The sequence below is a fragment of the Pholis gunnellus genome (assembly GCF_910591455.1).
Source record: "Pholis gunnellus genome assembly, chromosome: 7".
Taxonomy (NCBI): domain Eukaryota; kingdom Metazoa; phylum Chordata; class Actinopteri; order Perciformes; family Pholidae; genus Pholis; species Pholis gunnellus.
Window position 1 is genome coordinate 4652044 of NC_136533.1, and position 26311 is coordinate 4678354.

Here is a 26311-nt window from a genome sequence, read left to right on the forward strand (position 1 = left end):
AACGGTAAAACAAAACATACGGTTCGTGTTAGACACGTGAAAAAAAGCCCAACAGGTGGGTCCCACGCACAATGCTGCTAACGTTGCCATTGAGTGCGTCTTGCCTATTCTTGTGTGCGTGGAACCCTCTGGCACAAATGTCAGCGGGGCCACGGCGCCGCCGTCCGCCATACCATGTAAAGTGTGTTGGATTACGTGGCGGAAACCTGAGGTCTGAGCCCAGTCAGCTCGATACCCGAGCCAGCGCCACTCCTCTGCACACCCCGTCATCACTGAACACCACACTCCACACTTGTGTTAATCCAACAGCGTGTGCAGAACATAGCATACCGTATGAAAAATAGACATGAGCCAGGAGCGTGTGTCAGGAGAACTCTCTTTTATGAATACGTTCCCAGGCACCATATAGCCCTGGGAACTTCATGACACAAGGAATGAACCTCATGTGTGTGTTTCGTGAAGACTTGCCACTCTCAGAGCTGTCCATCAAGCGGTGCATTTCTATTCTCAGCCAGAAAGTAGATCCCCAGCTCTTTCTCCCTCTTTTTTTTGCTGTTGCCTCTATCTCTCCATCGCGAGCCAAAACACTCACCACCGTCTCATGATGACAACGGCTCGATTAAAGACTTCTTTACGGCCTAGCAACGCCCTGCGTGGACAAGCTGGACAACGACCAATTGGATATGGGCTTTTCAGTGGGTGGGACCACGCTATCTTGGCCCGCACTACTTTACCGCAGGGTCATTTCAGAGGCCTCGCACCCCGAAAACCCTGCTGCCACGCCCCATTACTCCAAACCACTACGAGTGGTTAAGTGAAGGTTAGCCGGCCTGCTTTTAGAGGAGGGTGAGCTTCTGTGGATGGGAGGAGCAGAATCAAACTGTAAAAACAATGTAAACATGAGCTCAGAGCACAATCCTGCCGGGCTCGTTTGCATTTGTTTTAAAATTGCAGTCCACCTTGTCAGGAGTAAAAGCTTAACTGTCACAAATTTCCGAATTTAATAAGTACTTCATGAATTGCTTGAACAAAGGGAGAAACATTCTTCTAGAGGACGCCTAATTATCTCCGACAAAAGGATCAAGCGATCGGTCGCGTGTGGGAGTGAATGTGCACCTCTGTGTCTGTCCACGGCTAATCTTGCAATTCTGCTGAGGCAAACTACATAATATTTCGGTTTTCCCGGTTATGGCTGCATGCTGCGAGGACCTGTCCCTGACAATCAACGGGGGCGGACTGTCGTCGGTGCGAGGGTTCTGCTGTGATGTCGGTGAACCAGCCAACCCGTCTTGAAACACGGCCCCCGTCTCGTTTACCATGCTTTGTGGTAAATGCTTATTTCGCTGTCATCACCATTCAGATTTATACAGCCAATGTGTTTATGATTAAATTGTTTACTAGCACACAAAATTGTTTTTCTGGCCTCTTAATTTTGTTCTAGCTTGCTGCATTTAATTTTGAAATGTGTTAATTCTAAGGTGAAAATGTCTTCGATTGTTTCATATCGTATGATATATCACAGATTCATTTCTTTGCAAGGTCAGTCATGCCGCCCTTGCATTTCGGGAAATGTAGGTTTGAGCAGTTTTGGAGCTCTACCCAAACTAGGGAACACAAAAGATATCTGATCACAAGCTGCTTCAATTTGGACGATTTGTTCTGAAATCTGTCCTCCACAAGACCCCCTACTTTCTGGAGGTGCAACACTAAATTGCTGGAGTGCCCCTTTAAATTATATTTTGGCATGTTTTTCCCCCAATGCATTCTTACATTTGACAAAATGTTTGTCATATTTGTCTCACAGACAATTGTTCTTGTGAAGGTTACACACCCTCTTTTTCCTATCCTGGCTTTCAGCGCAGTTCTTTTTTCTTTTCCTTTACGTTTTGGTGAAAGCTCAAAAATAAACTTCCAGTCTTGTACTTCCAGTGACTCTGGAAACAACTTCTATTGAAAATCGTAAGCATAGCAAAGCAAACAAGCAGAGCACCTGAGAGTGATTCGTGCGTTAACATTAAACAGATATTGGAATTGGAATAATTTATTTTCTTTGCGAATGACGAGTAAATGCATCTTCAAAGACTTTCATTTGATTGTAAAAACTTTCAGGCGCTTGTATTGTCTTTTAGATGGAGCCCCACCCATCTGGTTCTTAAAACCACACAAACCAGGAGATATTTGCTGATGACACCCATTGTCCCATATTGACTCCCTGCATTATGTAAAGCACACTGAAGGCTCTTATTGAAGTTGGGAGTCATCTTAGAGCATTTACCTACTAATATTACTGAGGGGAGAATCATTTAGTAACAACACCTTCCTGTAGAGTTGAGAAAAACACATCTCCATTTGAAGACAGACTGATAGACCAACAGGAAGTGGAAGGAGCAGAAAAGGCTGAACCTCCTGGACATGCGGACATGCTCACATGTGATTTCCCTTTTCTGTAAAATCGTCAGGAGCATCTGCCGCTGCAGCAATCCAAGGCCACAACTACAGACTGACAGATAAAGAGCCACTTGAGTGCCAGTGTCAGTCACCTGGTCACCTTGCAGTCTAGTATGAAATTCACCAAAAAGTCTGCCGTCTGAAACAAAGAGAACCGACCACAACTCTTTAATCTGGTATGTTATGCCCATGAATTAGCACAGATTTAACTGTGTGGGACATTTTTCCTGGACTCCTTTTTTCCGTTGATTTGGCTGCTGCTCCTGGCAAAGCTTAGTCGCCCGTCAAGTGCAACCAAGAAAGAAACAGTCTGAATTATGTCTTTTTATGACGATTCGGCCTCTTTAAAGTGAAACAATAAAGTCAGAATGATGGGGTTTCCATGACCAAACAGCAATGAATAATTACTGGGGGTAGCTAATCTATTTTTCAAGCAACATCAGAGAATCTTCTGTTTCTTTTGGGGTGAGAATAATAAGAAGTGTCCTACTCTAAAAAGGGAACATCTGTTTGGGGCAGGTCAGCGTGGTCAGCGGGGTCGGATCGACGTGAAAATGTTTCCCGAGCGCTTCAAATACTCTGAAGAAGCAGTCAATGTGACTATATGCAAAATGAAGCAAATGTCATTTAGTTTTCCTTCTGAGAGGACTCAGGATGCAAGAACAAACGTTGACCTGGCCTCCCAAAACTACGTTTCTCCTGCAGTACCTAGTATGTGTACAGACATGATGAGTCTGATTGTTTGGCGCATTCAAAAAAATGACTTACTGAGTTCCTATGTTTTAAAAAATGTATTTTCAACAACTCAGAGGGACGGCAGCTCTGTGTGATCTGCTGCCGGAGAGTCTCATGGTGAGTTTTTCCACTTGACAAAAAGTGAGAGAGCAGCGGGAGCGATGCTGCGGTTTGCCACGCCGAGTTGTTCACAGATCACAAAACAAGCAAGGAAACAGAAAAATAACAACGACAACGGTGCAGGCGACAACGATTGCAGGCAATCTATAAAAAGGCTTCAGTCAAGTGTGGATTTAAGCCACCCCCTTGTTATTTTCTCTCAAGGCAGGACGCCAGGTCTGTGACTGTGTTCACACTGCAGCAGTCATTTGTCAAAGGCTCTTATGTAAACCACGCATTTATGAATCTTACTCAATCCCTCTGCAGGTACATAATAGCCATTGTTGTTGTCACACACACCCTGATGCCTAAAGCAAAAGTCAGGGAGAGAAAAAGGTCGAGGAAGAGGATAAACTTCTTGAACTCAAGCAGCTCTATAGGACTTACGAGCTGCTGAGAAATGTGACGAGGACATCCGAACAAAGATGTCGCCCTTATAACTTACGTTAAGATGGGAAGTGAAGAGGAAGAAGGAGTGTGTGTGTGTGTGTGTGTGTGTGTGAGTGTGTAGAGGGAATGCTGTTGTCACTAGGAGCTGGTGTGTCAGGTAAGCTCTTATTCTGAGTTTTGAAATTGGATGGTGGGGAGCAGGTGCTGGAGGATCGGCGACGGAAAGGAAAGGTTACTCCGACCATTGAGAGAGAGGAGAATGAGCGCGGCCCCTCGTTATTCTCCGCTCTAAGGGGGGAAATGAGGAAGCTGTTTCCAAGGTTATGCGCCGGTGGAGAACAGAGGAGGGATCCGCGGAGCAGTACGCCCACCCAGCAGGGCACACACACACACACACACATACACACACACTCACACACACAGAGTCAAGAACATACATGAACATACATACGTGCAGGCAGAAAGGCCGCCCAGTAAAGACACACATGGCAAGGACACATCACGAGACACAGACAAAGGCTTTCGTACACACCTCAGTGTGCACAAGGACATGCAAACATACATATACATTGGTAGTCTGCAAACACACACACACGTACCTATAACACACTAGCATGCAAAAAACACACTGTCAGAATGCACAGAGGAACATTTGACGGATTTGTTTAAGTGGACAATCACAAAAAGACATAGAAACCCATAAACATGCACATATTAATCCTTCACACACACACCTAAGCTTGCATTGTGGTTTTAGAAACGTATGGGCATCTGCCAGTGTGCTTCAAGTGCTCATCCTCCGGGGGCCTCAACCTTTCTTTTTCAGCAGCAACACTGCAATTTGGGTGTGCCGTCGGGCCACAGATAAGTATAGGCTGACTAATATGCACTTAGGACCCAGGGAGAAATACTTAGGGCTAAATGTTTAATTTGTGTTTGTACAACACATGTCCAATTTGGGGGCTGGTGTCTTTTTCAAAGCCCCGGCAACAAATAATTAAGACTCAACTGGATCGGCCACAGGCTTAACATGGTGGAGCGACGGTTTTCCGAGGAAGGTGAATGACATCTTCAAAAGAAATACAAAATAAACGAGTGCAAACACTTGAATGTGCAAACACGGTGGTCAGATGGAAGAGCGATAATAGACGGGGTGAATAAAATCCCAGTGATGCTGAAGAGGTTAAACATGATGCTGCTTCCTATAACTGTGATTATTTATTTTTGCATGTCAGGGGGGTGATGTCTGATGAATGGCAAACTGGCAGACGCAAATGTCAAAACTCAAGAGCATTCCTCCACCTCCTCTGTTCATGCACTCCCTCCATCTCTCCCTCTTTCGCTCAGCCGTCAGATCTCTTAATCTTCAGTCTCTCCAACTGCTCTTCCCCTCTCTCTGACACTTAAGAGTCTCTCTGGGCAACACCGGAGGGGGGGTCTCTCAGAATCAAAGAAATATGTGACAAATTAGAATAACGTGTGAGCAATGGATAGATTTCTAAGTATGACAATTAGATCCTGAGGTTGGCCTTGCATTGCATTAAGAGGAGTTCGCACATTCTTGGAGCTTAACGTTGGAGGCAGAGAAAAATAAATTATTTTTAGAGCAAGATTTTTACTAAATGTTTTGTAGGGATTTTTTTCATAGCGGTTAAACTTGTGTTGCTGCCAGGACAGAAAGAAAAGTGTGAGTGTTGGAGATATCAAATCAGAAAATATAGATATAAAATCAGAAAATAAAATAAATATTTGTTTATTAGACTTCAGGCGCAAACAATTAAGATGCATTTTATTTTTAACTGAACAGATGTACCTGTATTATTTCATTATTATTATTATAATAAATAAAATAAAAACAGAATGTAACCTTAAAAATGAAAATGAGAGAAATTAAGATAAGAGAAAATAATTTCCTTCTAGTAAATTATTTTGAATTTCTCTCATATTAAACTTTAATTCGAATGTTCCAGTAATAAGGGGCATTATACGCACGGCTCATAATATATGATTCAGTGTTGCTGACGGGGTCCTAATGGACCACACAGTGACCGGCCGCCTGTTGTCAGCGCGGATCTCCACAGAAGAAAAAAAAAGAAAAGGCTGCAGGTCTCCCTCAGACAGCGGAGAGAGCGCAACCATGGAGCCCGGCACAATGTGCTGAATTGGCAGCCTATATATAAGTCTGCCATTTGGACACTCTAATGCCACTTTACCTTATGAGGGAACTTCAACCCGCAGCACCTGCTCAAAACAAAATGCCATAGGAGATCAACTTCGGTGACCCCCCCACCCAACCCCCTCCTGCTCGGATTGTTTTTCAGACAGACACTCTCACTTACAAGAGAGGGGGAGGGGGGATGGGGGTGGGGGTCTATAAATTGTCCTGCCACAGTCCAAACAATTAAACAACTTGTTGGAAATTGTGATTTACTGCGCTGGCCCGCGTGGGCAGGTCCAAACTGGCAACTTGAGGATCTGTCAAGCCGGGCAATTATAACTCTGAATAGCGGAGTGATTTGATGCCAAACAAAACAAAAAACAAAAAAGTGTGGATGCGTAAAACAATTAAAGCTGATGCTGGGAAATTGCGCAAAAACTCCAGAACAAGTTGCTTCACAAATCAGAGGAATAATTGTGCGTTTCCTCTTCAGCGGTTTTCAGACTCATTTTGTGATCTCTCTCTCTCTCTTTCTCTTTCTCTCGCTCTCGCTCTGTTTCTCTAAAAGCTCCTTATCTGCAGGCGAGCAGCGGCTTATCTGAGAGGTGTAGCGTGGCTCTAAATACGGGGAACACCCTGAAGTGGCTCTATCGGTCACTTCCAGGCCCGTCGTCGTGCGCCTTGTCCTCCCGTACCCCCTGTCTCATCCTCATTGTCCGAGCTTCAGACTCCTGACTCCGGACAAAATAAATAAAAACTGTAGGCTACCTGCGTGCATGGCTCAAGTTCACGCGACCACAACGTAACTCAATGCACAATCAGCGCGGCCTGTCACTCTATCAGGCTGCACAACTCATAAGTGAAATTCACACTTTTTGAGCACCCAAGTTAAGACTCGCGGTGCAAACTTTTAACGATCTAACGTAAAGAAAGGCAACTGGAAATCATGATGGAGGAGAGTAAAAAAAAAAAGGAAACTTACACATTTATTTCTCTGTCGCCGTGCTGGGACACCGTCCTGTTGTCCCTCTGTATTGTCTCCTAATGGGTCCGTTTTAGGACTCCGTGTCTATTTTAATTTGAGACTCGCGCATTGGTCTGGGGTCAGGCGCTGTGACCTCTGAAGGGAAAGTTAACTTTGGCCCTAATGACGCACCACTTTTTTCATCTATTTTATTTATCTCTGTTAATTCCAGCACATGGAACACATGGTGCAGCCTGTCCGGACAGAGCGCTCCTGGACAGAAGGCTACCGCTGTGTGGCCGAGGAAGAAACTACTGGAAGTATCATCTCAAAGACTCCAGTGGGTCCGGATGGGATGACTTCAGGAGTCCTCCGATTTCTTGAAACTAATTTTAAAAAAAGAAAAGTGCTTAAAAAATAAAGCTTGGTCTTTAATTTGTTATAGCAATAAGTCTTTGTGTACATGGTGCTTCAGAGACTCTTTCTAAATGTCTCTTAGTGGGTTCTGAGTCCGTAGAACCATTTTCTGATGGAACAGAACCGCTGAACCATTTCTGTGCCTGACAGCGATGGAGTGAAGGGTGCAAGTTAAACTGAAGTTTCTGCTTTTTCAATATAGCATATTTATATTTATATATTGCATCTTTTATGGCAAAAATTAACCGAGTATATTTAATTTGGATGTAAACACCTCACCAGCTAAAACTTGGAGGATTAAAAAAAAAAGAAGATAGAGCTGCAAATTCATTAACATGTGTTTGGAAGTCACATTTCTGATCACATCGGTGTAGTTTGCCGGAGTACACATTTCATGTTACAATTGTATTTCTTTTAAGCACCTCGTCAGCTCCAACATGAGTCTCAGTGGATGAAAGTGGGGCAGAATCACAGCCACGCGGTTTTGGTGTGTTTATAATAAGCTTAATTCTGGATATTTTAAGGGGGAATAACTGATATATCTAATCACGTGCACGTGTCGTTGATTACAACTATAACAATAATTGACCGTTAACTCGTGCCAGTCGTTATTTTTTGGTCCTTTCTGAGAGTAAGATAAGACATCCATAAATGACTTATTATTACTTATTTCAGTTTTGTTTTGGTCAACAACACCTTAAAAACTTTTCAAAACAAAACAAAAAGAGAAATGTCATCTGTGAGTTAGTTTTTGCAGGTCACGTAGGGTCTAATCACGGTCCAACTTGCAGGTTTAAAGACCCGATACGCCACAAATCCTCTGCTGTCATCGCTGCCTGTTGTGCAGCAGAGATAACCGGAGTGCGCACCGACTTTCACAAACACGAGCAGCGCAGGAGGACGCGCTGGTCCACACTGATGCAACAGGACGTCTCTTACCTGGATTCACTTGCTCGGCATTCGCTGCGTGTTTTTCGGCAAAACTTGGGAGATCGTTGCTGGCGATGATGAAGAGTTTCAGCGTCGAGACCAAAAAACAAGAGCAGTCAGTTGGAACAGCCTTCAGATCTCGTGCGTAAAGTCACCATCGTTGGAGCGTGTCTGGGACTTTAGTAACTCCTCTGTTTGCGCTCCGCTCGGGATCAGAAAGTAGAATAAAACGCTTCGGCGTCGTCGTCAGGGGTGAGACTGAGCCCGAGGAGCTGTCATTAGGAGGATCTATTTTTAAAAACAAAAAAGGGTTTTAAGTTATTTCCCGTCCGGCACTGTGTGGAGGTTAAGTGAGAGTGCGGGGCAGTGTCGGGTAGAGAGGCAGATGCAGGATAACCCCTCCTCTCTCTCTCTCTCGCTCTCTCTCTCTCTCTCTCTCTCTCACTCTCTCTCTCTCTCTCTCTCTCCATGTGTCTCTGTCTCGCTTTCTAAATGCGTGTTGTTCATTAGAACATAAACAGTTTACATTTTCCTTTTCTCCCCTATTCCTCATTCTAACTTTTCCGCTGTCCCCTTTTCTGTTGCCTGTATGCGTGCGCGTGTGTATGTGTGGGCGCGCTTGCATGGTCACCTGCTTTTGGCAGTCACTTTTAATACAATTTGAATAAATTAGGCCTATTGCTTGTATTACTTTCTATTTAACTGTGGCCATATTTATTTCTCCTTATAAACATGTTCTATTTGTCAGAAATCGCCCCACATTGAAACACACACTAACACGTAATGTTTGTTCATGTTCATTTAAATGTTTTTAAATAGCTTTTTTTGAACAGTTTAGGCAAATTTTAAACCACAAAGTTTTCTCTGTGGTCCTATTTTGCATGATGTAAGTAGAGGATGTCTCACCACTGGTCGTTTCTTATTAAAACACACACACACACACACACACACACAGACACATTGTTACAGTCTGATTGGGAATAAAATGAGTCTGTGATCCAAAATGAATCTCCTCTTTTGACGCATCACCGATAAATTGCAAAGTCTTCAAAGTTTGATTATTCTTCATTTTGCTGAAGTAAACAAATCCAGTTTATTGAAAATAATAAAGTAGTCCTATGGTATCTAAGCTCACCTTGATTAATTTTACAAGACGTGTTTATTTTAATAAACGGGACTAAAAGCCCCCAAAACTTCTCTTTTTATATCTCGATGATTGTGTGTTGCAGAAATTGAGTTTTAGCGTCCTGTCAGAGGAGCGAGCGCTTCTTTATGACACTTACTCTTACGCCACCTTTTGGCAGCGTTGATGCAGGCCGTCCAATAGAGAGCTCCTTTTATACTGTAAAACTAAAAAGTGACAGCTTTGTGATGTAACTGAATGAGAACAGCATGTTGAAAACTGAAATAACATCTCAGATTTGCCCCAACTGTAGCTACTTGTATTGACTTTTATGTGACTGGTGACTGCTTTTTAAATTAAAGTGTTTTATTTGCACTGAACTTGCGCTTTTATTTTGCCATTTTATCTACGTCCCTTTAATCATCATTTTTTTAATATTTTATTTCTTTATCTTATATATCTGCGTCTTTTTTAAAGACGTCATCATGTAACGCACCTTGAGCGGCCTCTGTGTATGCAATGTGCCAGGCTAGATAAATAACCTTGCCCTGCCTTGCTCTACTACTCCATTTTTATCAAATAGCCGAGATACTTGTTTCTAAACATCCTCCAAACAAGCCTTAATTAATGAATCCGAGCTATTTCGTTGCAAGAATTAGCATTTCTCCAAGACCAGGTTGAATCTAGCCGTTGAGAAAACACATTTTTAGTTTCATTCAAAAACATCTGCTTCAGAGATGGTCATTGTGTTTTGAATCACACTGGTGATTAATTAAATTCCATTTAGCCCCTTTTTAAGAAAGCCTCTTGACATTTACAAGGACATTCTAACATTAGCCAAATCAAGAATTGAATTGAGCCAGTCAACTATTTGATTAAATATAGCCTATTTGCTGAACGACACAAGGATATGTAATTACGCATAGCATATAAATAAATACAAATTATTGTTTGTGGTTTGTTAGAATTAGAAGTAGGGCTGTTTTTTCATTCCATAGGCTACTTCTGAGCAGAGATACATATCTATGCTTCTGATGACTTCTCTAGCAGTTTGATAAACCTCTCCTCTAGTTCAATATAATACAAAAAGAAAATCATAAAATAATATGATACATATGACTGTATGTGGCAGTGTTGCCAACTGGTTTTCTAAAAATGGTCTTTCAGTGAATTTGATAAACAGTTATCTGTTTTATTAAGGGTGATGTAACAAAACCCACCTGTGAGTGACAGCAGAGTGCTGGCACAGCCGACTGCAACATAAACGTAGAAGAAGACGGAACCGGAAGTGGTGACACGGAGGGTTGTTGACAAATCCAGCTAGCCTTTGCTAGGTGGCATGCCATTTTCATTGACATTTTTTACTAAAGCTTTCTTTAATAATGAGTTATCCAGAAGATAGGCATGGAACAAAACGACCAGCGTCTCCAAGTGACGTGAGTAAATTAATTACATCTGAACTGAAACCCGTAAAGGAAAGCTATGGGACACCTAAATATAGCTAGCATCACGTTAGCATGTTTGCTAACGCTATTCTTCAGGCGCTTTATCGTGAAATCTGAACACGTTTTTTTATGCAGCCCGAGACAGAAGTTTACTTCCCTTTTTAGGTTGACTTAAAACGTTTCTGCAGAAAACACATCACGCGTTGTACTATGTTGTATTAATTAAGTTAAACTGTCTCGGGGTGGATTTATAGTACGTTTGTCTTTGTTTAGTGTTTTTACCCAGCAATGACTGGGCATCACAACACTATCTTACTTTGAAGGACCACTAAAGTTATATTCTCAATTGTAAATAAATGACATTAAAACAAATGTGGGGCTGTGGTGTATATAGAGTAATATGTGTTTTTTGTTGCACAACCAATAAACGGATTAAATTATATTATTTAGTTTAGCACAAAATCACAAATTAGCCTCACAGGGTTTTACACTCTGTACACATACGACATCAGAGCAATACATGTCATGGGTACCGAATGAACAACACAACAGAGTTACAACACATTCAATGGATATGACATACAGCATCCTGCTGTAAACATCAAACCATCCGGAATGTTTTGTTGGATGTGCCCCTGAACCTCTCCAGAGTACAACAACCTGTAGGAGTTTTTAAAAACCTTCCTAACTTGCAGCACAGAATGATCTAATTAGGGCCCGAGCACCGACGTAGTCGGAGCGGAGGACCTATTGTAATCGTAATGTTTATTATTATTATTATTATTTTTACTGTTTATGCTCAAAAAGGAGGTGCTTGGGATACTGGCAGAACTTTGAAATTTTGCACGCAAGCCAGAATTTGTGAAAATTTTAATCTGATTTGGGTGTCCAGCTGCGTTATGAAATATTGGCTCGCTAGCGCCCCCTATTGAGTAGCCCCAACATTGGGTTTCACCTAGCTGTATGAAATTTGGTAGGTATGTGGAACGTGATGGGGCGTACAAAAAATCCTCTTGGAATTTTTCACCAAACCAAACAGGAAGTCGGCCATTTTGAAGTGTATGGCGTTTTCGGACCGTTTCAAGGCATCATACTTTAACAAACTCCTCCTAGAGATTCAACCCGATCGACTTCAGACTTGGTCAGTATGCTCTTGACGCCTTGGCAGTGAAATGTTACTCAAAGATCAAAAAGTTATCGAACTATGTATCCGTGGCGTGGCGTCAAAAAGACACCATTCGCCATGAAAAAGGAAGTTGTTGTAACTCGGCCGTACATTGTCTAATCTACTCCAAATCTCTCATATGTCATAACATCTGGACTCAGAACACATGTATATGAAAATTTAGAATCATAGTAAGAGCGCCACCTAGTGGCAACTGGAAGTTGTACGTTTTGTACTTTGACATCCTGCTCCTCACAGATTAATCAGATCCCTCTCAAATGTTGCCAGGAAAGCCTTAAGACCTTGATAATGCTTCATTATGAAGATTGAAAGAAGTTGTCGAAGGGCGGCGACGTGGCGGCTCGGCGAATTTCGATCCTTCGCCATGAACGAATAAACTGATGTAACTTGACTCCACATCATCAGATCTTTACCAGATTTCACATCTTTGATTAGACTCCAGGCCTGAAGACATCTGCAGGCCAATTTTTAAGCATAGTCATAGCGCCACCTACTGGTAACAGTAAGTTAAAGTCTTTATACTTTGCCTTGTTTCTCTTAGTAGGTAAATCAGATCAACATCAAACTACTTCCACACAAATATAAGAAGTTCATAATGCCAGTTCATGAAGCTTTTGATGTTTCGTCAAACGCCGTTGCCGTGGCAACGCAGTCTTCGCCGTGAAAAACGAAGGTCATTTTGAGAGGCTAAAAAAGGTCGAAACATAAGCAAACTCTGCACGCAGATTACAAGCCCAAAATGTAGTTATATAATATGATTTTATTCGTTCAGAGTGGCAAATCGGCTCAATAGCGCCCCCTACAACATTTCGACGAAGCAGCCCTCGCACTACGTTTCACATAGATTTACAAAATTTGGTGGGCACATGTATCACATGTGGACTTAAATAAAAGTCTCTTGGGACCATGCTCTAAACCCAACCGGAAGTCACCCATTTTGAATTTATTTTGAATTTCTAGTGTCGTTTTTGTCATTTCCAGGCGCTGCACTTTAACGAACTCCTCCTAGGGAAATAATCTAATCAACTTCAAAATTGGTCAGTACAATCTAAAGACCTTTGTGATGAAAAGTTACTCAAAGCTTGTTGTTTCGTGAAAAGCTGTTGCCGTGGCGACGCATTCTTCGCCATGAAAAATGAAGGTGTTTTTGAGGGGCTAAAAATGCTCAAAACATAACGAAACTTGTCAAACACATTTAAAATCATGAATGTAGTTATCTGATGTGATTTTAATGCTTCAGAGAAGCAAGTTGGCTCGATGGCGCCCCCTACAATATTTAGACGATTCAGCCCTCGCAGTACGTCACACCTAGATGTATACAATTTGGGAAGTAGGTGTATCACATATAGACTTAAAAAAAGGTCTTAGGGTTCTAAGCTCTAAACCCAACCAGAAGTCAGCCATTTTGAATTTTGTATGAATTTATAGTGTCGTTTGTGCAATTTCCAGGCGCTCTACTTTAACGAACTCCTCCTAGGGAATTAATCAGATCAACTTAGAATTTGGTCGGAACAATCTCAAGACCTTAGTGATTAAAAGTTACTAAAAGCTTTAGGTTTCATCAAACGACGTGGATTTGGTGTGGCAGCCATTTTACATGGTTCACCATCATCCATCAAGCTGTTGTAACTCTACTGTACTTTGTCAAAACTGTCCCAAACTTGACATGGTTGTTGACTGTCATGACTTTAGGACTTCTGCATGACAATATTAACTCATAGTCATAGCGCCACCTACTGATAAGCACGGACGTAAGCAGGATTTTATAATTACAGCGGACCAAACACTGAACTTATTAAAAGGGTTTGTGGGCACACCATGAGAAAAAGACTTCTCTGATCTAAATATGTGCAAACTAAGATGCTTGGAGAGCAAAAGTTAGATAACAGTAGGTTTTCCAAACCATGTCAGTCGACATTAGTATAAATGATCTGTCCGGAGCTTCTACACGAGAATCAGGTTAAATGTCACAATGAATGCTTCACAAAACAGTCTAAAGTTACAGAAGAGCTTAAAAAGAAAACGGTGTTAAATTAAAGTGTTCAAGTAAAAGCAAATGATACTACTGTTTTCTTAACTTTCATGTAAGTCCAAATAAAATCAGGACACTGCAGGGAGTTGAACCCCATCCCAGTAAACTGACAGTCTGTTATGTTACTAACCCTGAAGCGCATTCACGCACATTCATTTTCTTGATGATCTTAACAGGCTTTCATTTATGATTGTATTGGAGGTACCCTCAACACATTTGAGGCTTAAGACCTGTCAACGCGATCTTGTTACGCTGCTGGTCGACGCAGGAAATATCATCTAACTCATGCACGCAGTGTTTGATGGTCACAGAAACGCACGGCAGCGTCCTCCAGAGTCCTGCCAGTACCCTCGACGTGCGTGAATGTGCGAGGGCCCGGTCAATGCTGCTTGCAGCTTTAATTATACATGAAACCCATATTTGTTTTGTTAGTGTTGTGGTTTGGTTACACTTCCCATTGTGTGGCTGCATGATGCCAGTATTTCAGACTTTTTTTATTTTTTTTAACAATAGCTGCATACTTTTCCTCTCAGAACACAGAGGACATAACTCCAATGGATCGCGTAATGTGGTCATATGTTCTCACTTTATATATTTGACAGTTCCACGTGTGTGTGTGTGTGTGTGTGTGTGCGTGTGTGCGTGTGTGTGTGGGGGGGGGGATCATCTTATGATTTAAGTTTTCTGATTTGTAAGGGTCTTCTGTCCCATGTCAATAGAATCAGAATCAGCTTTATTGGCCATGTACGCATAGGCATGCAAGGAATTTGACAAATATACAGGAAAAATATTGACTCAGTTATACTTACTCATACAAAAGGCAACATCATCCCAAAAGAGAATTCTGGAATGAACAACATCAATCGTACCTCCAATAGACTCATTGATCCCTCTGGTCTCGTTTTATCGTGTTGTGAGTCTTCGGCGGGTAAAGGGACGATCGGCCCTGTTGGTTGGAAACAGCCTCGAGTGCTTTGTAAAAACATTCATTGTGTAAATGATCTGGTGTTTGATGGAGGTCTTGTTGAGCGTGTGAGTCAAAATGATGACTGTTTTGTCTTGGCAGGATGGGTCTACCCAGTGGGCAGCAGCGGATCTGGGAAGCAACGAGAGGAAGCAGAAGTTTTTACGTTTGATGGGCGCTGGCAAGGTTTGTTTTGTGTGTTTCAGATCACTATACTTTCAGTTTGGTTTATTGCGGGCCTGTAAGATAAAGAGACGTTTATATTTGATTTAAATGGGATTTTTTTTCTGTTTTCCAGAAAGAACCCACAGGACGCCTCGTCATTGGCGACCACAAGTCGACGTCCCAGTTCCGCAGTGGTAGGCTTCTTTATGTAGCTTTTGTCAAATGCCGTATTTGTTCTGCTAATGTCCAAACTACTGTCCCTTTGCTGCCTCGTACTTCTGCCCAATGCGATTAACCCGGCTTCCCCACTACACATCCGCCGCACAGAACTATCCATGCATGGATAGGCCTGTAATGGCTGGGTGTGCCTGCTGTGACTGGTGTCTCCTCTGCAGGGAACGAAGATAAGAAGATGAACGAGCAGCTAGAGATGCAGTACCAGCAGAGCATGGATGGGAAGCTGTCGGGCCGGAACAGGAGACACTGTGGCCTGGGTTTCAATGAGGTGAGGGGGTCAGATCTTTAATTGATCTCGCCAGACATAAACAAACAACCTTTTAACAGATTTAGCACAGAGAGACTCAGACTGCTGAATGTTGATTACATAACAGACTTGCTTTTGTTGTAGTTTTCTAGTGAAACCATGTCCATCAGTAAAGTGTTTGAGTGTATTGACTTGTAGTTTAATACACACTATATGTTCATTTTGCAGTCACCAGCAACTCTTGACCGACAGCAGCTTCCTTTTCTTTTACACTATCAGAAATATTGTGCTGAATGTTTTTATTTAATTTAAAATGATTGGAAACTAACTCTCTTACTTTTCACAGGAAAACTCATATTTGTAGCTGTTGCTATATTGCATTACTAGAAATCACTTGTTAGAATTTCAATAAATACTTTAATGCCGGGGAAGTTAATATATCGAGTATAATTTATATACAAAGACCATTTAAGAGATACAAAATAGGAGATAGTTTAGGATGCAAAAGTTCGGGCAAGTCTCACGTTTATGTGCTGCTTCTCCATCTCAGCAGAACAGTTCAGGATAAGCTGAGAGGTCGAGAAAGTTCAAATGGTACAGAACAGTAACCGGAATGATGGATGTAGCCGAAGAACTTCCAACACCAAGTCATTTCCCACGGTGTCGTGACGTTACCCTTTATTTAAATTCACAGTGAAGTCTGTCACGATCACCACCACAACGTAATGGTTGTTCTTTAGCCCGGGGCTTAACATAGTCACCGTAACCCAGGGACGTTTGTTTACGCTCTAGGTTTTCCAGATATCCTGTTGTCAGAATGACGGAAGTCAAAAATAATAACAATATATTTTTGTTGTCTTACTCACAGCCCTCCCCAGAGCGAGAGTCGTTGCCCTCCCCACTGGTAGACGGTCAGTTAAAAGACACAGAGCCAGAGAAGTCCACCGGTGAAGATAAACCCTCAGATGCCCAGGACGAAGGCAGCGACCCCGACTCAGAGAAACAGACCTCAGACCAGGCCAGGTCCAGCTCAGACAGTAGCGACGAAGAACAGAAACACAACGACACAATGGCCTTTGTGAAGTCGGCGTAGGGCTGCGGTCCTCGCAGGGAGGAACTAGTTTTTGTAATCTCAAATTTGTACATTTTGACGTTATTTGTTTGACTGTAGGCGATCGCCCATCTTTCAGTCCTTCTTACTGCGTAGAAACGGGTTCTCTACACAAGCACTCATCATGATTGGCCGACATCCTGGAGTGCATGTGGTCGAAGAATTAAGTCTGCCGGCTAAAGAAGTCAGCTTTACGAAGATGGCAAATAGTCCCATTTTTATTTAGTTTGAACATTTTAACAGTCACTGCACAAATTATGTTGGATGAAACGGGATTGCTTGCCATTCAGCATGATTGGTATACACATTGTACATTTTGTGAATTCTTGTTTGAAAACCAATAAAAGGAAGTGTCTGTATACAATCTGCTGTTCTTAACACTTCAGACAAAGGAGGGGGGTTTCTATGTAAGAATGTTTTTGCATTATGAATCCTTGAGGATACATAAAGTGGACACCTTTACCTCAACAGGGTCTGAAGTCAGCATTAATACTGGTAATAAATGGACCATTAATTTAACCCGTCACGGCCCTCGTCACTGAGACGTAAGTCATTCTCTTTAGAGGAAACGGTTCATTTCGTCTCCCGGGGTGAAATGTAAAGTGTCCGAAAAATTCTTATGGATGAAATGCGGTAAATAAAATGTCCTCTTTGGATACCATCTCCAGTGAGGTTACTAATTTGGGTTTTTACATGAATTTTAGTCAACAAGTTGGTGGCATTTCTTTACTTGGAAACAGCACATTTTTTACGCTAATAGAAGATTATCAGTCCAGCGGCTATTTGCCTTGCCTTTATATCCAGAAGATATTCGGCCACCTTCTCTCTTTGCCCGTTTAGTTGCTTTGCGGCCTTCAGTTAAGAACCGACCGCCTGCCTGCAGAGCTCAGAGACGGGATTGTGACGAGGCACAGATCTGGAGTAGATTCTGATGCATTCAGAGCACAATGGCCAAATAATTCTTAAATGGAAGAAGTTTGGTAGAACCAGGACTCTTCCTCGAGCAATGGGAGGAGAAGAGCCTTTGTGGTAAAAGAGGTGACAAAGAACCTGATGGTCACTGGATGAGCTCCAGAGTGAAAGTCACATGTAAGCTTGGAGTTTTGGGAGGAAACCAGGCACTGCGTTTAACCGGTGTGACACCATCCCAACGGTGAAGCGTGGTGGTGGCAGCATCTCGCTGTGAGGATGTTTTTCAGCAACGATGACTGAACCATCAACCCGCTGGGCAAGAACTTTGCTCCCAAATATCCTAATGATTCAGGAGATTCCTTTACTTTTGATCTGCTAAACATGATGATTGGATTCTTGTCCTCAAGAGCTGAAAACTGGTGCAGCAGACGAGTAGAATAGCTTTTGGTCCATGTTTTTCTCTGCATGATGAAATACTGTGCAAATGTTTTAAAACACAGTTTCTGAAGCAGAATATAAAATCTATTTTTATAAAACAACACAGAAGCAACCTCTCAATTCAAAGCTCAGGATAAGGCCGTTTAGTTCACTTGAGTTTCCTGTAACTGTCTAAATGAAAGTTATCCTAACTTCAGCAAAGACAACTTGTTAGTATTGTCTTCTGTGCACTTAGCAGCACAATTCTTACTTTGTTATATTTAAACTTTACGTTGCAACAACAAATACGAGCCACGGTCACTTAAATTAAAGTAAAATCAAGATGTATTTAAAAATCATCATGCAGAATATAGAAGCGCTTCTTATACTTCAATGCAGCATCAATGGCCAAATGAATAAATATTAACAATAATGATTTTATGCTACACTGGTGAGGCAAACAGTGGGCTGCTGACCGCTCTTCTATTGGTCTCCATGGGGCGGGGTAGCGAATTATTGCCGAATTATTTGTCTGATAAACAGTAAATTCATCAAATTCAGTAGAAGTAAATGTGCAAATAAGCTTCCGTCACCAAAATAGGAAAGCAAGCATTTTTCTAAACAATAAAAAGACATAAATGGTGCGCGTCCTGTGGTTGGTTCTAATGCCGTCACATAAGAAATGAACCACTCCAGAGTTCACCTCGCGGCGGACCAGAGAGCCGTTTGGTCTGTTCACACCAACCCGGAGTAACAGCAACAAGGAGGTAAACGCTCCAGGGTCCGATTCAACCGGACAAGCAAGGCTGGTGTGTGTGAACGCGCCCCAACTGTATATTTAGTTTAACATGTTGCTTAAAAAATTATATTTTAGCTTGGTCTTTATTTTCTTGTTCTCTGAAAGGCTGCCTCTCCTCCGTGTGTAGAACTATATATGGAATCATCATAGCTAGCTGTTTCCTTCTAGCTAACAATATTCAAATCAACAAATCAAATGAAAATATGCCGATAAAATGAACAGCATTATATTTTGCTGTTATTTTCTAATCTATTCAGCCTATGACAAATGTTTTGAGTGTAACAGAGAAACATGTATTACATCTTTGAAAAATAATTGACCATCAAGGAAATGACACCAAATAATGAACTTGTTTTAATTCATATTATATTTCTCATGCATTTCAGTTGATTGACAGGATCATGATCATTGTTATTTAGAAAATGTACAGTAGAAGTTCAACAAGCATGTTAAGCCAAACAATGTAATAAATAGCATTCCTACTGTAGTTGGAGCATGTTGGCATTGGCTTTCTTTTCACTCATAAAAACTACAAAACAGCTAATTGCAGATTTAAAAAAAAAGCAGTTCACTCGTGTTATAAATTATTATTGCTTAATTGTGCTGTAGCAAGAATTGATTCTATTTTAAAACAAGGAATCAAATCTTTAAAGAAATGTGTTTTGTGCTCACTCATACATAGATTTGTTACAAGTCAATCAGTTAGTTGGCAACGGCTGATAAATGATTAAGTTCCTTTTTCTTCTCAAAGACTCGTCTGCTGGGTTGTGTCGGTCGCTCATGTGGGTCAGTGCTCGGCAGCAGCTTTGGCTGAGGAGCAAAAAGACAAGTGAAGACATTAGGATCATTTTGAAGTTCTAAACCTTTAAATTAAACACACATTTAATCACAGTGGAATGTGTAAGAATTGTGTTGAATGTCTGTTTGTTTACATTCTTCAATAAAACAAATAAAAACATTTTATTTGCATTTGTGACTTTAATTAGTTTCAGTAGATTTCACGAAGACAAACTGCTCCCAGGAGAAAATGCCTCTTGTAGATTTGTGTAGTTTGGCAAATCAAACACACACAAACTGCTATTATTTGTGCTGCTACTGCCTCCATGCTGTGCATCATTTCTGTCATATGTATTAACTATGTTGTCATTGTATTATGTTGTTCATTCTGTAGAGAGAAGCCATGGCTTACATAGTATGTGCAAATATGTCTATTTCAACAGTAAAACAATAATAAGTCATCTAGTACAAGTGTTGGACCCGTGTGATGTAAAGTGCTTTGTGACTTCCTGAGGAACACAGGAGCTGCACAAACCACGAGTAGTATGCAAGAGTTCAGTCAATAGAAAACACACAACTCGCACCAAAACACCACTTGCACATCGAAGGACACCTGCAAAACAAGCCACACAAAGGAACCAGGACTGCACACAGATTGGTCTCAGGGATGAATGGACAAGAAATTACAAAACCAAACCACAAAATATTCAATCAAAGGCAAAATATGTTATTTTCAAGTAGAGAAGGTCATTAGCTTTTGTTTCGTTATTCTTACAGGTTCATTTACTTTTCCTGTTCCAAACTGAAATTATGGACAAATGCGATCAAAACATATCTGATCTACAGAAGAAAATGAGCTCATGAACTAACTAATTAAACAAAGTTAGGTTCACTCGGAACACATCATTTACATCAGCAGCAGATTTTAAAATATATATATTTTTTGTTTTTTTTATGGGTTTGAGTCCCTTTTGTCACCAATCTGTGCACATTCCTGACCCCAAAGTGAATATACTGAGATACAAAACCAGTACCTGGAGCAGACACGCTCACCGACTCTCCAGCCACTCAGTCCCTGCACACCAGGGACAAACCACACACAGCCTCTGAGATAACCAGCTAATGACGAGTCCTCTGTGATAACTGAGCTTCTACAGAGTGAGGACATTCTGGTTGGTCTTCACCATTTATCGAGGGCTGAGTTGCTTTTAGTGTAAAGGTTAGGCTGATTAAAATGTAAGTATAAGTGTCTACAGGAAGCCGCAGCTGTGACGGTTGATGCTTTAAAGTGTTCGGTGATGCATTATGTCAATTAAGGTGCGAGCACACTAACCTGCCACCAGTTTGCTCTTGCGCGAGGCCTCGGAGGCCAGAGCGTGGGACACGGTCATGATCCTCTCCTGCTGCTGTAGAGCCGAGTCCAGCTCGCTGAAGTCCAGCGGTGCAGACGGCTGTATGTTCCGAAAACTATTGACGGGACACAAACACACCAAACCAGGAATGCAGTGGATCGTCTGAACTCACTTCATGTACATCAGTGCATTTGTCTAGTTTAAGAAACACAGAATATTTCACTCCAAACCCTTTTGCATACTAACGCAGCCCCAGTGTTAAACAATGACTCAGCAGGTGATACGGTCTGTTTTTAGTGTTTTACTTTGAGTACCTGGATTTGGCCAAGAGGTTCTTGATGCGCTCGGCCCGGCGGGAGCGTTCCTCCAGCTCCTCTGGACTCGGAGGCTCATCGGGGTCAGACTCTACGTAGCGCTCTGGGATGGGAACTTTCTGCGGTTTGGACAGCTGCATGTTGGATAGACAGTCAAGTCTTTTAGTCCCATAATTTAAGAACAGCTGTGGACGGTTCCCTGCAGTTTGACCATTTGTATTCAGAGGAATATAACAGATATTAAGTCATTTGCTTTGTATCACGTGGGACCTTTTCCTTAATGACAGGAAACTCTCGGGTTTAGAGAATAGCTCAGATTTACACCTGCATGTTATGAAAGATCATGGAAGGTGTCAAAGATTAACAGATGATAACTATAAAGTGCAGATTTAACCAAAGGAATCAGAACAGTGGAGCTGTTAAGAGGATTAGCATCGTTTTGTGTCCTGCCGCTTGTGTTTGCCACGACTGATGTGTGTTTACCTCCCGGCTGATATCCAGGTCGTAGTCGAGAGGCTCCACATCCACCTCTCGTATGCGTGTGGCCGTCGCCACTATCCACTCATCCGCCTGGATCCTTCCTCTCTCTTTCCCTTGATTCCACCCTTCATCGCTCTGGCCCTCGGCAGCGAGTCGCTCCTCCTGCCAGTCAAACACCTGGAAACGGCAGGAGTCGGGATTACACATAGAAATAGATTTGCTGCCATCGTTTAAAGTCTTTTAAGGGCCAGTGTTTAGGATTTGGAGGCATCTAGCGGTGAGGTTGCAGATTGGAACCAACTGAAACTTCTCCCGTGTGCCAAGCGTGTATGAGTGCCAGTGTTACCGACTCTAGTATGTAGATATAAATGGCTCATTCTAAGGTAACAAGGATTTTTTAGTTTCAGGCGATTATACACCAAAGAAAACATACATATTAATATAGTTTTCCATTTCTGCCTAAAGATCCCCCTAAATGTTACGCACTGGCCCTTTAAAGTATAAATCAAGAACAAAACCTCTGTTTGTCTGAGCATGTGTTTAAAAAGGTCCTGGATGTTTCATATTATTTGAAAAATAGATGTTGAGCCTTTGATATTATTGCCACAGATTTTCTATGAATAATACCAGTGTCTATAATACTTTACATACAGTATGTGTCAACATAAGATCTACAAATAAGGAGCTAAAGCCCTTAACATTTCGCACAACGCATGTTTTTTTTCAGCGTAAACTATTAGTTGATTAATCAGTTATTCAACTCGTATTAAATACATTTTTAAATTTGAATATTTGCTGCTGGTTATCGTATGTCTTCTGTGATAGTGAACTAAATATTTTTGCTTGTTGGGACTAAAAAAGACAAGCAATTTGAAAAAAGGGCAGATTATTTTCAGAGCAAAAGATGAATTGAGGAAATAACCGGCAGGTAAACAGAGAATGAAAATAATCACCGTAGTTGCAGCCCGAGTACGTTTATAGATCAGTAAAGAAAAGTGTTTATATAATTCAATAAAGTGAAAGAAAAGACCGACCCACGTGGAGCGGCGGCAGGAAGAGCAGAAGAGGAAAGTGACGATCTCTTTGTGACTGAAAGCTGTGGAGTTTATGGGGAAATGTGAAAACTAGCATTGGCAACAGTCTACTGTCGTCTCCCTGGGCAACCTCTATAACATACAGTATATCGGTGTATGAAAACATCAAGTGCTTCTGCAGTGAGTCGTGTCTCAGGTAGGAGGAGACAAAACGCCGAACTGAAAGGGAGACATAAATATATATATATATATGAATGTAACAACCAGGAAAACTCATAGCAAGAAGCTCATTCAGGAGTCTGAAAGGATCAAGTTTAGTATCTTTACCCCAGAAAAGACTCTGTTTCTGGAAGCTGTGGTTATACACATGCTTCTCTCCTGTGTACGCCAGCGCTTCTGCATCTAGAAAAATATTCTCGACTCTTATTCTGATATACGTGTGTGTGTGTGTGTGTGTGTGTGAGAGTGTGTGTGTGTGTGGTGAAGGGGTACTTGTGAGTAATCATCCAAGGAGCGTCAAAAGCCATGCATGCATCCTTCCCCCTCCAGTAGCCTGCAGCACGGTCTGATCTGTTGGCGTGTTCAACATGCTCTGAGAATCCCACGCCTCGTTGTGCTCAAGGAGAATCAATCACACACACACACACACACACGAAGAAGAGATAGAGAGGAGGAAAAACCATGCGGACACAGATTCATCAAACCCCCGGACAGATTAGGAAGAACACAGCCAAGAGGAGGTTCAGAAGCAAGGAACTCTTTATTGTCGAGTGCAAATCTCTACATGATAGAAAAGAAGAGGGAAGAGTTGTGCGTTGCTTCTCAATGACACAGAATTAGGTGGCGATTAGCGGGTTCACTTCTCTAAGTTCTCTACTATATTTCTACTCTCCAACTGAGCAAACCTCCTGTAACTATCGTTTTCTTTGATCTGATATATTGTACGCAGCTGTGGAAGGATAAAAAGCAATGTGGCAGAAAAGCTTTCTGGATTAATACTCGTCAGAAAAACAAGGAGCGGACAGCAGCGCCATGGAGAACCTCTGGAGAACCTCTGGAGAACCTCTGGAGAACCTCTGGAGAACCTCTGGGCTTTGTGGTTCCCGACCTTTGTCTTTAAGGGACTCTGACCCTAACTGACGAGCCCTGACTTTATATCATACTCGCTGCATAAATAACAACAGAATGAGGATAAACTGGGCAATTATCACCTTAGTATTTGGGAAGTTGCGTTATCGATTAAAAAATGACTTGAATCTGTTTAACACAAATGGACAATTGTGGCCACCGTACATTGCCGTCTTACTTTCCACATATGTTTCCGATGACAAAGTTGTCCGCTCCTTGTTCATAACTATTCTTATCTTAATATTATTGCATTTCAGCCCTGTAGCATGAACCTGTCCTGTATATTTATGATGCATAAAACAGCACAGCATAGGCCACTTAAAAAGTACTCAGACACGAGTACAGATTCTTTTTTTCCAACTCTAATTGTGGCAAAGTTATTATCAACCACTGTCAAACGATAGAAAATAACATTTCAATCTGCACAGGAAAAAGGCTGTATTAATGAGTTTGCTAATTCAAATATAAAATGGTGTAAACATGTTTAACGCTGGTGGAGTAGAGAAAATAAAATATGCTTTATGGTTATGTGCAGTGAAAAGAGATGAGGATTACAGACTATGTATTGCTCACTGTTATGGGGACGTTTAAAATTCAAGGATTTAAGGGAAAATGTAGTCCGATTACAGGCAGATCTCACAGCAGTCTGGTGTGTGTTAGTCTGTAATCATAAAACCATTCTGGTTATTATGCGTCATGTTATCTTAATGGAAGACTTTGACATTTTGAGTTACTTTCTGAATCATCTTTTTCACCCAGGCATGTTAGCATTGTTAGCATTCCATACTGAAACCAAAGGGTGAACTGGATTTAGTCTTAATGTCAAAGTATTCCTCGAGGGGTTAAAGCCAGCAGCGTCTCTCCTACTACACAGAAAAGCCACCTTAACGCCAGCTCTTGCATCATTTCTATGACTCTGAAGTGGAGACGCGTGCTTGAAACAAATCACGACTAATTAAAATGTTGATTTAAGGAGGTAAATCTGGGACAAAGGCAAAAAAGATCCTCAGCAAAAACAAGGCACTTGGATTTCATTAGAAGGAAAGAAAGCAGGGAGGTGTGATTATGATTTGTGCCACTAGCGTTGCCTCTTTTCTTCATATTCCATCAACCTGAATACTTCTTTTTCCAACACCCCCCCCCCCCCCCACACACTCCTCTATATGCTCTATATACCAAATCTCTACAAAATATAACTGTACAACTGTATACTGAAAATATCCCTCAGTAAATAAATAAAAGGTGTACAAGTACACGGTGGTGTAGATGTACATAAATGGTCTCTTCTCTCTACCGTCTGGTGATAAAAACAGAGGAAGGAACGCAGGGTGACGCTTTCCATCTCCTCGTTTTCTCGGTGCATTTACATTCAGAAGTGTGTCAGTGAGGTCCCACCAGGGGGCAGCGGTAACACGGTCGGACCTTAAAAAAATGAAATCAACAGGGAGTGACTGCCCCGGTCCACAACTAGCCAAGGATTCCCCTCACTACCCTGTGCCCATTTGGTCTCCCATTGTTCTTAAAGCGTAACCAAGTTCAGTCCTGCCCTTTAGCATGTTAGTGCTCACGTCAACCACTGGTTACACACAAGGCAGAGAGTGCTAGTGTGTTAGGTTATTATGTGGCCGGGGGCTGAAGGGTGGCATAGCAGCAGTGGTGGTGCTCCCTGTGTCTGCTGCTGCTACGCGGGGGCAGGGGGTAACGTACGGAGGCCGGAGGATCGGAGGTGCCGGAGGGCAGCCTGGAGGAGGAGGAGGAGCGCTGGGTGCCGGCGGCGGAGGAGGCCGAGAGGCCCGCGCAGGAGCGCTCGCCCTGGCTGAGGTTCCTCTTGCGCTCGCGAACCAGCGCCCTCTGGTGGCGCTTCATCCGCTCCAGCTGCTCCTCCGCGGTCATTCGCCCCCGCGGCTGGCCGCTCGGGAGCTGCGGGGCTTCTGTGGGCGACGACAGACGCTCCAAGGCACTCTTGGGTCTCTCCTGGTGAGACGGGGGAGGAAAGAGGGAAGGAGTGGAGATGAGAGAGGGGACGGATGGTTAGTGCGGGGACAAAGTTAAGAACAGAACAAGATGAAAAGTGGACAGAAAGTAAGAAAAGAGAATTCCATCCCACTCCTGCAAAAAGACTTCTGCCCCAATCCCATGAAATCCCACAAAAAAATCCTGTCCTGTCCTTATTCATATTAGAACTGCATATTTATATAGAGATGCACCTATTGCAGTACGTTAGTTATCCGTACCTAATGTCTGTAATACATATATTAGAATCAATAGATGGCTCATGAACATACAGTATTGAATAATCTCATGCTGTACAGCAAAGCTTGTGTTTACAACACTTGCACGCGTGAGGAACTTTTCTCCTTCGGGCTGTGTGTTATTTAGAATCATTC

The 26311-nt window shown here is 42.1% G+C and overlaps 3 protein-coding genes across 6 annotated transcripts in view; 1 reads left to right on the forward strand and 2 right to left on the reverse strand.

Moving 5' to 3' along the window:
* LOC306698169 (transcription factor SOX-6-like) overlaps positions 1–8530 on the reverse strand; it is a 106989-nt gene extending 98459 nt beyond the window's left edge. Inside the window, exon 1 of the mRNA XM_079162373.1 lies at positions 8211–8530. The gene's annotated coding sequence lies outside the window, so the exon portion shown is untranslated. The remainder of the gene's footprint in view (positions 1–8210) is intronic.
* Positions 8531–10607: 2077 nt separating this feature from the next.
* cUnh11orf58 (chromosome Un C11orf58 homolog) lies at positions 10608–17328 on the forward strand. The gene is made up of 5 exons (XM_079162754.1): positions 10608–10760; positions 15054–15137; positions 15250–15310; positions 15512–15621; positions 16469–17328. The coding sequence occupies exons 1-5, from the start codon at positions 10707–10709 to the stop codon at positions 16691–16693; spliced, it is 534 nt and encodes a 177-aa protein (XP_079018880.1). The 5' UTR covers positions 10608–10706; the 3' UTR covers positions 16694–17328.
* A 1868-nt stretch (positions 17329–19196) lies between these two features.
* plekha7a (pleckstrin homology domain containing, family A member 7a) overlaps positions 19197–26311 on the reverse strand; it is a 123343-nt gene continuing 116228 nt past the window's right edge. For all 4 annotated transcript variants that reach the window (XM_079162916.1, XM_079162917.1, XM_079162918.1 and 1 more), the window contains 5 exons: positions 25632–25898; positions 21766–21939; positions 21283–21416; positions 20950–21083; positions 19197–19649 (listed from right to left, as the gene is read on the reverse strand). In XM_079162916.1, the coding sequence (XP_079019042.1) occupies positions 19627–19649; positions 20950–21083; positions 21283–21416; positions 21766–21939; positions 25632–25898 (732 nt within the window). In that variant the 3' untranslated portion in view covers positions 19197–19626. The remainder of the gene's footprint in view (positions 19650–20949; positions 21084–21282; positions 21417–21765; positions 21940–25631; positions 25899–26311) is intronic.

What these genes read in the sequence shown, in the direction of transcription:
- cUnh11orf58 (XM_079162754.1), top strand. Translation starts at nt 10,707, where the DNA reads ATGAGTTATCCAGAAGATAGGCATGGAACAAAACGACCAGCGTCTCCA. An exon ending in GTTTGATGGGCGCTGGCAAG is followed by an intron (nt 15,138 to 15,249) that starts GTTTGTTTTGTG and finishes TCTGTTTTCCAG; the next exon opens with AAAGAACCCACAGGACGCCT. An exon ending in GACGTCCCAGTTCCGCAGTG is followed by an intron (nt 15,311 to 15,511) that starts GTAGGCTTCTTT and finishes TCTCCTCTGCAG; the next exon opens with GGAACGAAGATAAGAAGATG.